The sequence below is a fragment of the Mesoplodon bidens genome (assembly GCF_964165515.1).
Source record: "Mesoplodon bidens genome assembly, chromosome: 3".
NCBI lineage: Eukaryota > Metazoa > Chordata > Mammalia > Artiodactyla > Ziphiidae > Mesoplodon > Mesoplodon bidens.
Window position 1 is genome coordinate 34,780,622 of NC_138178.1, and position 12,457 is coordinate 34,793,078.

At 36.5% G+C, this 12,457-nt stretch overlaps 1 protein-coding gene across 1 annotated transcript in view; it reads right to left on the reverse strand.

Moving 5' to 3' along the window:
- EFL1 (elongation factor like GTPase 1) overlaps positions 1 to 12,457 on the reverse strand; it is a gene marked incomplete at its 5' end in the record, with an annotated part of 117,146 nt that overhangs the window by 66,340 nt on the left and 38,349 nt on the right. The window contains one exon of the mRNA XM_081228230.1: positions 11,083 to 11,221. Within this exon, the coding sequence (XP_081084356.1) occupies positions 11,083 to 11,221 (139 nt within the window). The remainder of the gene's footprint in view (positions 1 to 11,082; positions 11,222 to 12,457) is intronic.

Consider the following 12,457-nt stretch of genomic DNA (forward strand, 5'->3'; position numbering starts at 1 on the left):
GGTGACAGGCCTGCGTACCGCCAAAAAAAAAATAAATAAAATCAAAAATCAAACCTTAACTCTGAATCTACCCCGAACAGCTCATGGCTTTGTTGACCAGGCACATGATGCGGCCTCTCACAGAGTATCTGGGACACCACCACCCGTCTGCTTATGTCTTCACTTTGTGTTCAAGCTTATATACATGCTTCTCAATAGGAAATTCTCTACCTCCTCCAACTTGCAAGCCACCGCCTTCTGCCTCAGCCACTCCTCCTCCTCTAAAACACACACTTCTGGAGTCAGGCTCTGACCCAGATGGAATGGAGTTCTAACATCCATGTTGGCAATTCAGAAGTTTCAAGAATTCACCCTTTCTGCCTTGCTTCTCCGGGAAACTGATTCCTTCTATCATCTCTACTTACCTCAAGCTTTCTCTTGAAGAGGTTACCAGAAGTTTTGATTCTTTGTTAACTCTGAATAACTAAGGATGAGAGGGAGAGTCAGAGAAGTAGTTTCAGTAAGAGCCAAAGCATCTGATTTCTTCTCTACCTACATGTTTTGGAGGACATTTTTCAGACAGACTTCATAAGAACAAAAGAGTACTTTCCCCAGAATGTTTATGGCGGCTGACTTGAATTTTTCAATTAGATCAAAAGAGTTACGTTTAAATAAGTGACATGCTAAATTAGAAAAGTGTTCTTTAATCTTCACAATTATGTGCTTCACTTATGATTTATTTTCTTAACAAGTGTGACAACTGGCAGTCAATTAATTAATGATAATATTTCCCATGGAAATCAATGGTAATAACCATGTTGCTTAATTAACATGTTGCCTTTTGATATTTTCTGAAACAAAATAAGAGGCATCATCCTGTTGCTTCCCATTATCCTCATCTGCAAGATGAAGTGAAAGATCACAGTAAGTACCTTGCCCAAAGCTACAAAGCTAAACAGTTGCTCAGCTGGAATTTTAACCCAGAGTATCCTATTTCCAATCCATATACTTCGTACTTCTCCACTCAATTCAACAGGATAAATTCTATAAAACAGCACCAATGGTGTCACAGAAAGATATTAACACGGTCTTCCCTTCTGACTTAAAGAAAAAAAATTAGATGATATTTCAGGTATAAAAAAGGTAAAAAGAAAAATAAAACAGACAATATAGGCTCACTATTCACCTGACGAAAGAGAATATTACCAATAATTTTTACCCCTTCCAATCACATCCTCTCTCAAGGGAACTACTCTGTTGAACTTGCTGTTTATCTTTTCATGTATTTTTTTTATTACATATGTATCTGCTTCTAAACAGTATACAATATTTACATGTTTTTAACCTTTACATAAATGGTTGACAACTGGCTTGTTTTTAAAATGCACTATTTGTGAGACTGACCCAAGTTGATATTTATAGTGTAGTTCATTTTCATCCATGTATAATATTCTACTTTATGACTAAACCATAATTTACTTATCTATTCTTCTGTCAATGGATAATTAGGTTGTTCCCCTGCCCCCATTTTTTGCTATCGTAATTAGTGCTATTATGAAAATTCCTGTACATGTTTCCTTGTTTGCAAGATTTAAAAGTTTCTCTAAGATATATTCCTAAAAGTGGAATTGCTGTGTCTTGCAGTCACCTATTCTTCAAAGTGATGTACCAATTAACAATTTACATCAACAGTTTATAAATGTTTCCACTGCTCCATCCCTACAACACAGGATGCTGCCAGATTTTAAGAATTCCACCATTCTAACTGCTATAAAACAATATCTCATGATTTTAAAATACATGCATTTCCTTGATTACTTTCACATCTAATGGATCTGCCACATTTTAGGTCACACTAGCAACATGTTTCTCCCTCCAACATCACACCTTCCTCTAAACCACATACTTCATCTTTTCTGAAAAGACCAAAAGAGATGTCAAGCCTTCTTAATTACTGCCACCACTCAAAATCCATAGTTACTGTTATCACTCAAAATCAGCTTCCTTCAAACTATCTTCATAGTCTTTGCAGAAATACCTTTCTTTTTGGAAACATTTTAAAAAATTCTATTTAACCATTTACCCTCTCCCCCAAGACTATAATAAATATCTTCATAGCCAAATCTTTGTATGCAATATTAATTATTTCCCTCTGAATCAATCCCTAAAGGTAGCACTTTTGGGTCAAAGGATATGATTATTTTTCAAGATATAATTATCTTTAAAACTTGATATACAATGCCAAGTTGTACTCCAATGGATGGTATCAATTTAGGGGTATAAGAGAGTATCTTGACAGTCAGTCGTCAGCTGGATAAAACCAAATTTGGCCTTGTCAACAAGCCTATTGTGTGAATCATCAAGGATTGTTTCCCAAATTTCATTCAACCATTTACGGAAGTCAAATTATTTCCCCATTCTGTCATGCATTAAAAATACTAAGAAAAGAGGTCAAAGGTCTCACCATTAGCTTCTTAAACTTGACCTCTGCTTTATCCATTACCACCTACTCTTTCAGCTTCCTATATCTGACATTTGATCTCTCAGTGTCTTATGAGTTTAGCTAAATTCCAGGCTCTGGCCTCCCCAGTGCCGGCATGACAATTATACATATAATTATTCAACGCACAAGTGTGATTCCAATGTCACTTGAAATGGAATATGACCTGTAGTACGTTTATTATTACGTGCAAGTTCTAAATACAACTGTTCACTTTTTCAACTGTCGTATCTGAAATAGGCTTGGTAGGGCCAAAAACAAATGGAAATGAGGAAACTGCAACAAGCCTATAAGCTGAGTTTATATGAGGTGGCTCAATGACAGGTGAGCCTGCCCCCTCCCGGCCAACCAGGTCTCAGTGGTTATTTCCTCCACGTTTAGACCTGGGGCAGCTGCAAAATGTCTAACAATAGCCAATACACAGTCCCTCTATGATGGGCACTCGACTCAAGACAATCTTATATTTCCATGTCTGAGCAGTGCTCACTGGACTTCCCATCTCCATGTCTTCCCGAAGCCTCACTGAAGCCCATTTATTTTAGTCGAGGTACAACCTGATGATCTGCTAGCGACTGCTCACTATGGTTTCTCCATGCATTTCCACACGCTTCAGAATCTCCCTCCCTCCCAAGCTTTCTTTACTCTCACCAGCCGACCATGTTTTTTACTCTGTTGAGTTGAGAGAGGTTATATTCTATATACCACTAACCATTTGAACATTTCACTGCATCCCTCATCTTTCCCCTTTCACTACCTCTTTTTTTCTCTGAAAAACAACTATTATCAAATTCTATTATACACACACACACACACACACACACACACACCTTCCCTCTCTCTTTGCCGTGACCCAACCACTCCTTCAAACCGTTAACCCATGTCGCACCTTTCTTCAACTGAAAAACTTCAGCAAAAACTGTTTCAATTACCTCTTCCTTTATTTCCTCTGACAAGCTGGTCTCTATTTTATAAGTGCCATTTAACAGTACAAGAGGACTATCATATTTGGAGACGTAAGGGAAAAAAATTCCCATCACATAATCATCTGTTCTCATATAATATCTAGAGTGGCAATAAGCTTATTAATAGTCAATTCTTAGGTTATGAAGCTGTATTAGTCTATCTATTCAAAAGAAGTTATGTAGTTTTAGCCAGTTACTCCAGTGAGTGAAAATGAGGATTCAATAGACAAATCTTAAAATAAGCATCTTACTAAAACATATGGTAACAATTCGATCTTAGGTAACAGACAAGAGGGCTCCAGCTATCCCATAACCTGCTCAGCTGCCTTAAGGACTAAAGGGATCAACAGCTTGTCGCATTTAAGTGCAACTGCAGTACACTGGTTGAAAAGTGTTGCTATTAGAGTGTGTATAAAAATGTAACGATAAAAAAGAATAATGCATACAAAACTAAAGAAATCCAGCCAAAGTTATAAGTAAGATTCAGGCTATAAACACTTTCATTTGAAAAAAAATGAACCAACTCTTTTGAATAAAAAAGGGACAATAACAATTGATAACATTATCAAATCACAACTGACAACCAACCAGATATAGCTGCTTTCACGGTGTTAATCAAATTTGTTAAGGGACAGAAAATTCCTGTGTCATTTAAACTGTTCTGCAAAACAAGAAGCAATGAAAATATCCCCTAATTTATTATTTCTTCATGCAGCTAGTAGAAAGCTGATATCTAAATTCCACAAATATAAAATATACAAAAAACTATAGATCAGGCAAACTTACAAATACTATAAACACTTTACAGAAAAACTACTAGCAAATTGAATTCACTGCTCTATTAATATATTGAAATATACTCATCAAATAGTTTATTCCAGGAATACAAAGCTGGTTTGATATTAGGAAACGTGTTAATGTGATTCACAATATAAGTGGGTCAAAAGAGAAAAACATGTATCACCTGAAAGATGTGGAAAACACGTGATAAATCTCAATATCTATCCACATTTAAAAAATTAACCTAGTAAACAGAAACAGGAGGATACTTTATTTTCATCATAAAGACTATCCAGATCAAATCTCATAGAAACACTAAAATGTTTACAGGAATTCCTATACTATAAAAGGAATAAGACACCACTCTTAAGCACTGTTCTAAGGGTTACAGCAAATATACTTAAACACAAGGGAAAAAGCTATAAATACTGTGAGAAGAGATTATCTCCAAGAGAAAAACATACAGGTTACAAAACAGGAGAGAAAGGGTGATTTTTTTAAATTAAAAATGTACTACTGAACTGTACACTTAAAAATGGTTAAGAAGGTAAATGTTGTGTTATTACATTTTTATCACAATTTTAAAAATATATACACAAATACAGATTAAAAAAGAAAAAGACTGGTGGTTATCCCTATGGTAAGAGATAATTCTTATTTAGCTTCCCTGAACTTTTCAAATATATCTCTATCATGACCCACATTATATTGAAAACCATCTTTTAAAAAGAACTTCTAAAACAACATAACCCTTAGAATTCACATATATGCCTTATGACCTCAAAATAAAAAAGACAAACTTATATAGTGAAGAAATAAAGAAAACACAAACATAGAATTGATCATGAGAAAGACAGTCTACCAGATTGAAAGAATCAGACTTTTTATGTGTCCGGCCAAGATGATTTACAAGTGAACTATTTCAAAACTTTCAAAGAAACGATGATGATCACATTCTATAGAAATTTCTCTAGAATAACAATGTCTACAATGGTAGCTACGAGCAACATGTGGTTACTGAGCACCTGACATGTGACTAGTGTATCTGATGAAGTAAACTTTTTTTTTTTTTTTTTTTGGCGGTACGCGGACCTTTCACTGTTGTGGCCTCTCCCGTTGTGAAGCACAGGCTCCGGACGCGCAGGCTCAGCGGCCATGGCTCATGGGCCCAGCTGCTCCACGGCATGTGTGATCTTTCCGGACCGGGGCATAAACCTGTGTCCCCTGCATCGGCAGGCAGACTCCCAACCACTGCGCCACCAGGGAAGCCCCGAAGTAAACTTTTTTTAATGTTATCTGATTCTAATCTATTTAAATAATGGCACACGGCTAATGGCTACCAATTGGACAGTGCAGCTCTAGAGGGTAGAAAAGATGGAAGCTTCCCATTTTGGAACTACCATGACACCAAGAAAATAATGTCAATTTTATTAATAATACAAGAAAAGTCTGGATGCAGTACTAGAAAATTGAATCTAACAGTGCATGGAGAAAATATGAAAATGCTCAAGTATTGTCTTTTCTAGAAACACAAGGACATCTTAATAACCAGGAAATAAATATAATTCATGATATCAATTATATAGCAAGGAGAAAAGCTCTATAATCTTGTCTTCAGAGGCTGAGAATGTATCAATAAAAATTAACTATCTATTCCTGATTTTTAAAAAAACCCAAAACTTTCCTAGCATGATTAAGAGATATGAATCAATAGGCATCAGCAAACCTGAAACTAAAATACTAGGAATATCTTCATTAAAGTCAGGAAGGAACAAGACAGAACAGCAGCTCTATTATTTATCGTACTTTTACAGGCAATAAAAATAAAAAGAAATAAGATACATAACTCTTAGGAAACAGGAGAACAAATTCATTACATCTGCAAAGAAAACTTACTAAAATCAGTTGGAACTATTAATACTAAGAAATGACTAGTAAGGCTGCCGGTTATTTATTGATTAAAACAGAGTCTTTCCAAGTGGAAATGTTGATAGTAAGGTATATTTAGAAGAAATTCACTAGTAAGTGAATTTAAAATATTACAAATGTACTACAAAGGCTTAAGAGTCACAAACCATTGAGCTTTCCCTTGAAATAATCGAATCAAATCTGCTAGTAAAACCCTTCAATGGCTTCTGCCTCTTCAGTCACCCCACATGACTAAGGAGAACACATACACTCTCTCTCTCCATTTAATCCGCACTGATTACCTATCAACCCAGCAACCAACCACGGCAAAACTAAAACCATTTCAGGAAAAGGTTAATTAATATTTATTATTTTCTTCATGTTGCAAAAAGAGGAATATCATGTTTCCTCTTAGAATATGCCCCTGAAATTTTTTAAAGATTTAACCATATGGAAGAGATCTAAAAGTGTGTAAGAAAAGGCTAAAGATTTGGAATCCTAATTCAATTTCCCCTCACATTTTAATAGGAGCCTGTAGCAAACATTTATTTTTAGAGAAATTCTCAGTAGAGAACTGAACAAAAGACTATTGTGTGTTCAACACAGTAAGGTTTCTCTGGTCCCATCTATACCACCTTTTCAAACATCAGGTTGGAATTAAATGATTTTAAACTTTAAATTGACTATTTCCAGACCATAAAATCTAACCACACTTAGTCGGCGTAAGTATTCCAAGTGAGTTATAGCTGAGTTCAAGTGTGAAATCTGCATTTTTCAAGTGCCAATAAAGGAACTTTCCTTTAGACTTTGACTCTATACACTGACTTGTTCAAGAATGCCATATAATGTTTTCATTTCCCTCTCCAACAAAAATTTTCATCTGCACCTGATAAATCTGACTTGGTATCGTTTCTGATGAAAAGCATATGGGTATCGGTCATATCACTCTACTATTTTCTTATTAAAATGAGAATTGTAACTTTTTCTCTAACTTAGGAAGAGTAAAAAAGAAGTTTACAGGCCTGCCTGATCACTATGAACATCGCTATGTCTTAATTTGAAATATGTGTCCTACCACAGGCCTGCTAAAATACAAAAGGAAACAAGAAATTATCTGTGATTAGTGGTGTGGTCATCTTAAAACATGTCCACAAATTCCTTGACATATCTCCCATCAAAGGTGGAGTTAGTTCCCTCTCTTTGATATGGACCAGTCTTAGCGACTCTCACTTCTTAATAAAGAGAAGGTGGCGGAAATGAGACTGAAGGCTTTAGAGGCTGGGTCATAAAAGTTGATACAGCTCCCTCCTGGCTCTCCCTATTGGGATGCTCACCTGCAGAACCCAGCCACCATGCTGTGAGAAAGCCAGGCGGCCACATGCTCCAGCCTCAGTTCCACTTCCAGAAAAGGTCCCAGCAGACAACCAGCATCAAACAGCAGACAAGTGAGTGAAAAGAGCCTTCACATAACTGTAGCGCCCAGGCTTTGAGCACTTCAACCGACACCATGTGGCACAGAGACAAGCTGTCCCACCAACCCATGTCCAAATTGCAGATTCATGAAAAATTTACAAGTGCCTTTGTTTTAAGCCACTAGGCTTTGGGTAGTTTATTATGCAGCAACAGATAACTGGAACATGAAGATTAATTCAACCACATTCAGCCACTCAACTTATTCTTTCCATTCACCCCCTGCCCAACCCCTGCCACAGGAAGACAAACCGGTTTTAAGTAAACAACAATGCTGACATAGAAACTTGACAGCTAGAATCCCAGCATTTGTTACCCTTGCTGGCAATTAGCTTTCTCTTGTTCTGTTTGCTTCTCACCTCTTAACATACAAGAATTCTTGGCCTTTTCCTCTGTCCTGCCTTAGACTTACTCCTAGCTTTGAAAGGTTGCTTTTATTAAACACCTGGCTTATGAAACTGCTACTACTGCTACATACGCTCCAGTTTTTTAATCAATTAACAAGTGAAATTTGCCTTACAAAAGGTAATTCTGACTCTCAGGCTAGTAACTAGTTCAAGATGTTCTGAAAGAGCCATTGAAATGGGTTCTCAACCCAACCAAGTAACCATATCAAAAATGTACTGTTCCTTCTAAGAAATACTAGGAAGGGAAATATCCTAATAACTAAAATAAGATTTTTCTCTAAAAAACACAAGCCTGAAAAGTTAAAGCCTGAGGGAACCTTGGAGATAATCTAGTTCAGGACTTTTTTCAACCAGTGGTATACTGATATAATCCAGGGAAGATTTTCATGACAAAAGTACTAAGAATTTGTATCTTACTCCATCCTCACTGAAATGTCAACGTGCCATTATATAATGGCAATTTTAAACTTGAATTTTGTTTGTACTTTATTTTTACATTTGTATGCATGTATTTTACAAACAAGATGTACAAAATATGATTTTGTTTATATTTTACAGCTACAGCAATAAAATGTATCCATACAATGCTATTTAATGTTCTGTCCTTAAAGTTTAGAATATATGATAAATATAACAAAAGAAGCCCTGGGAGTCCATAAATAGTCTTCTAAGCAAAAGAAATTAAAGTAGCTGTTCTATTTTTACTATAAGAAATGTTGGTAAAAATTACTCTAGTCCAAATCATGTGGCAAAACTGAGGACCAGAAAGGTTATGCAGTTGGCCTGAGGCCACATAACTAGTTAGTGGCAAAACTATGACCAGAATTTTGGTATACTCATGTTCTCTAGTCAGGTATGGGGCTCCATTAGATTTGGATTAATAGAAGGAAAACAATTACTGTCTGCTTCAATTCAGAAGGTAAGTCAAAATGGTTGGCTGGATTCCAACCCCTTCAATGTTACATTTATAATCATTCTGGAAGACTATCTTCCTCCTTAATGTAAAGAAACAGAACCTTAATGAAGGGGCCTCAGACAACACCAGGGCAATGTGGAGGAAATGTGGCTGACAGTGTGGACTGGCTATTCAAAAGCCATTCATAACCCCAATATCCCTTGCCTTAATTGTAGAGACTATAAGAGACTCAATCCTTGGCCTCCACTGCAGCTAGGGGTGATCATATGACAAAATTACAAAGAAATGAGGATGTATACATTGGTCACTAAGAGGGCATTTCTTCCCAAATAAAAACATCAGTGCTATGAGAAGGCCTTTGGCCCTTGTGCCCTCTTCCTGCCAGGAATGTTGATGTGATTCCTGGAGATACAGGAGCCATCTTGGTTCCATGGGGACAAAAGCCACATGCTGAGGATTGCAAACAGGCAAAGAGAAGGAACCAGAAGGAGAACCATCCCACCAGCCCTCAACTCTCTGTCCTCTATCTTAAACTTCCTACTGAGTGAAGTTTAAGACTATGCAGTTGGTTTTTTTATTACCTGCAGCTAAATACAATCCTAATTCTTAAACGAAATAAATCTGGCTTTTCTCCTTAATCCATTTTGTCCCAAAGTTGGGTGTCCATCTATGTTATTTTTTTATCACTGAATTTGGTAAATGAATGTTTAATCACCTCCACCACCCTAGCTCGTACCACCACCCCAAAATGTTTTAAAAGATCAGTAAAAGAGAATGAGGCATGTCTCTTTTCTCCAAGACGAAGACAGTTTTAACTTGTAGTAGGTCTCCTGTAGCAGATGGCAGAGTTAAGGGCTGCCTTAGGAGGCAGATGAAAGAGAGATGGTTTCCCTACTTATAACCCAGCTGACCTCAGTCCTGAAAAGCATATGGAAATCTAGAAACAGAAAGAAGGAAACCAGAACTATTGCATGTCAAGTTCCTAACCTCTACTGGGGAAAGAGCACAAACAATGAACCTTAACTGGAGGGGATAGTATAAAAACCATGCACTCAACCCTTCATTCAATACCTTTTCTTTCACTTGAACATTGTGTTAAGAGATCTTCCACCTCACCTTCCATTTAAGAAACAAAATTAATTGAATCAAGAGAAATACAGTAATCCCAAGGAAGGCTTATAAACAAAACTAGGGTGTTTTCCATTCATCTTCCCATGTCCTTCCTGATAAAATATTTTTCTGGCTACGGAAGCTCGTAAAGTTATATCAATTGTTAAGGTTCAATAGCATTTTCCAAAGGGGTGAAAAGAATGGGTAACACTGATGAGAAGCTAGGAATTCTACTAATTTCATACCAAAAGAACAAAACAACAACAAAAAAGGAATGAAAAAATTTTAAAAAGAATGTATCTCAGCAAGGGAGCATCAAAATGCTTTGGCACATTTCCCGGACTAAAGTGGACAAAATCCAGCTGTTCTGGACCAGTAGTCTAGATCATTTCTCTAAAACATAAAAAGAATCCCCAGCCCAAGCAATCACCCAATAAATAGCTCTATAGCTGACAAGGACCCTAAGGGTTCAGAATGGGATACAACATTCCACAACACACTCAGGTTCCTGTGATGATCCAAGGGAAATTCCTTAAGCTAAGTCTTTAGGATTGCACTAAGGACCTTAAAATGTGAATTCTGCACAAAGAGCAAAAGCCAAGCAAGTAATAAACATTATGGAGGTAAGGAGCAGTATTTATGGATATATAATATAAAGCAACATTCAATGGATAAAAAATATTGCGAGAAGATAGACCTTTACATCGGAATAGTTTCCGATAATTTAGAACCAGAAGTGTCTTATTCATCTAGACTGACTTTAATGTGAGCAGGAATTCTCCTTCTTGCTCCCAAACAAATGGAACCCCAGCTTAGGATAGAGCATTCACAGATTACTTTTTTTTTAAGTAGAACTACCATAATTTACAGCAAGCTATTGCTGTGCATGCTAATTACTCAAATGCACTAAGTTAAAGCCTAAGGACACCGGACAAAAATAAACAAACCAAAAATGAGATCAAAGTCATTTCCTTTGAAGACTTCACTTAGTTTGTGTGGCAGGTAATCTCTCAGAATGGACTACAGATATAATACATAGCACCACCCTACCTAGCACATTTCCTGGAGGTACCTTCTCTAGATCTTCCAGTTCCCTTCCCATCAGAAGATACAGGTTTTCCAGGGTACAGCATGCCATGTGGGGGACCGGGGGAAGGTCATCTAACGGAGCTGAGAAGCCTAATGGCACCTAGGCAAAAAAATAGAATAAATAAAGGGAGCTAAGTTAGAAGGCATCACATGAAGAGATTAGTTAATACCTACAAAGTTATTTTATTCAAAAGTAAGATATAGTGCGGTCATGTTTCATGTAAACCTGAAACGTGTAAATCTGAAACGGCATGATACAAAAATAAGTCTCAGTTTATGAATAAATTCTGAAATAGTGAAACCTCTCAAATATTCAAAAATTGTCAAGAATTCCACATAATCATAAGCTTTATGGCTAAGTAATATAAATTCTGTTGTGACCCGGTAGTACCACATTAACTAACAAACAAAAATCCCCATAGCCCTTTGCTAGTATTTACATGAACCATGTCATACACCAGTTCTGGTGACCACTATGCTATTATTTCAATGCTCATTATTACTATTACTACTTAAAATTATAATAATATTATTATAATGTCATGTCAATTATAATCTTATTATAATATCCTTTAAGCATTCATAAGGGCTGGTGCTAGTGCTGAGTAAGACTTGAAAACGAGTAACTTTGGAAGAGCAGTTAGACGTAATAAACATGCCATGTAATGGCCAAACAACTGCTATTGATATTATATGCTACACTGTTCATCTGGAAGAGAGCATGCTGTGAAATATCAGGGACTCATGAGAAGACACAGCACACTCACAAGCAAAGAATATGCTACAGGGATAAGAGATTTATGAACTCCCCCTACATCATATTTATTCTTATGGAGATACTGTCTCAAATGATTCAAGATATTGTCTCGAATTATTCAGTGATCTCCATATAAATGCAAGTGCCCTGAAAGCATTTCAACCAAGGAACCAACTTATCTTTGATACCGAAAGGCCCAAGGCACTGTGCCAGTGCTGTGAGGAGAATAAAACATCCAAGACATAACATGTACAAAGATAATTACCATTGCAAACCTAGAGTGAGTGACACAAAAGCAGTACAGGCAAGTAAATTCATGAAATCTCAGAGGAGGGAGAAGATAATGTGTTAGGGTAGACTTGAAACTTCATGAAAATGATGACCTTTCTGGCACCTGATACATTTAAATGTACATGTTCTGACTCAGTGACAACTCTATAGGGGAGCTCTAAAGATAGGGTGGAAGAAATTTAAAATATAAGGATCAAATTGGAAGAAACAGAATTATGCATAGACAGTATGATCATTCACTTAAAGCAAACTACAGATAAATTATAATTACTAAGACAATTTAGCAAG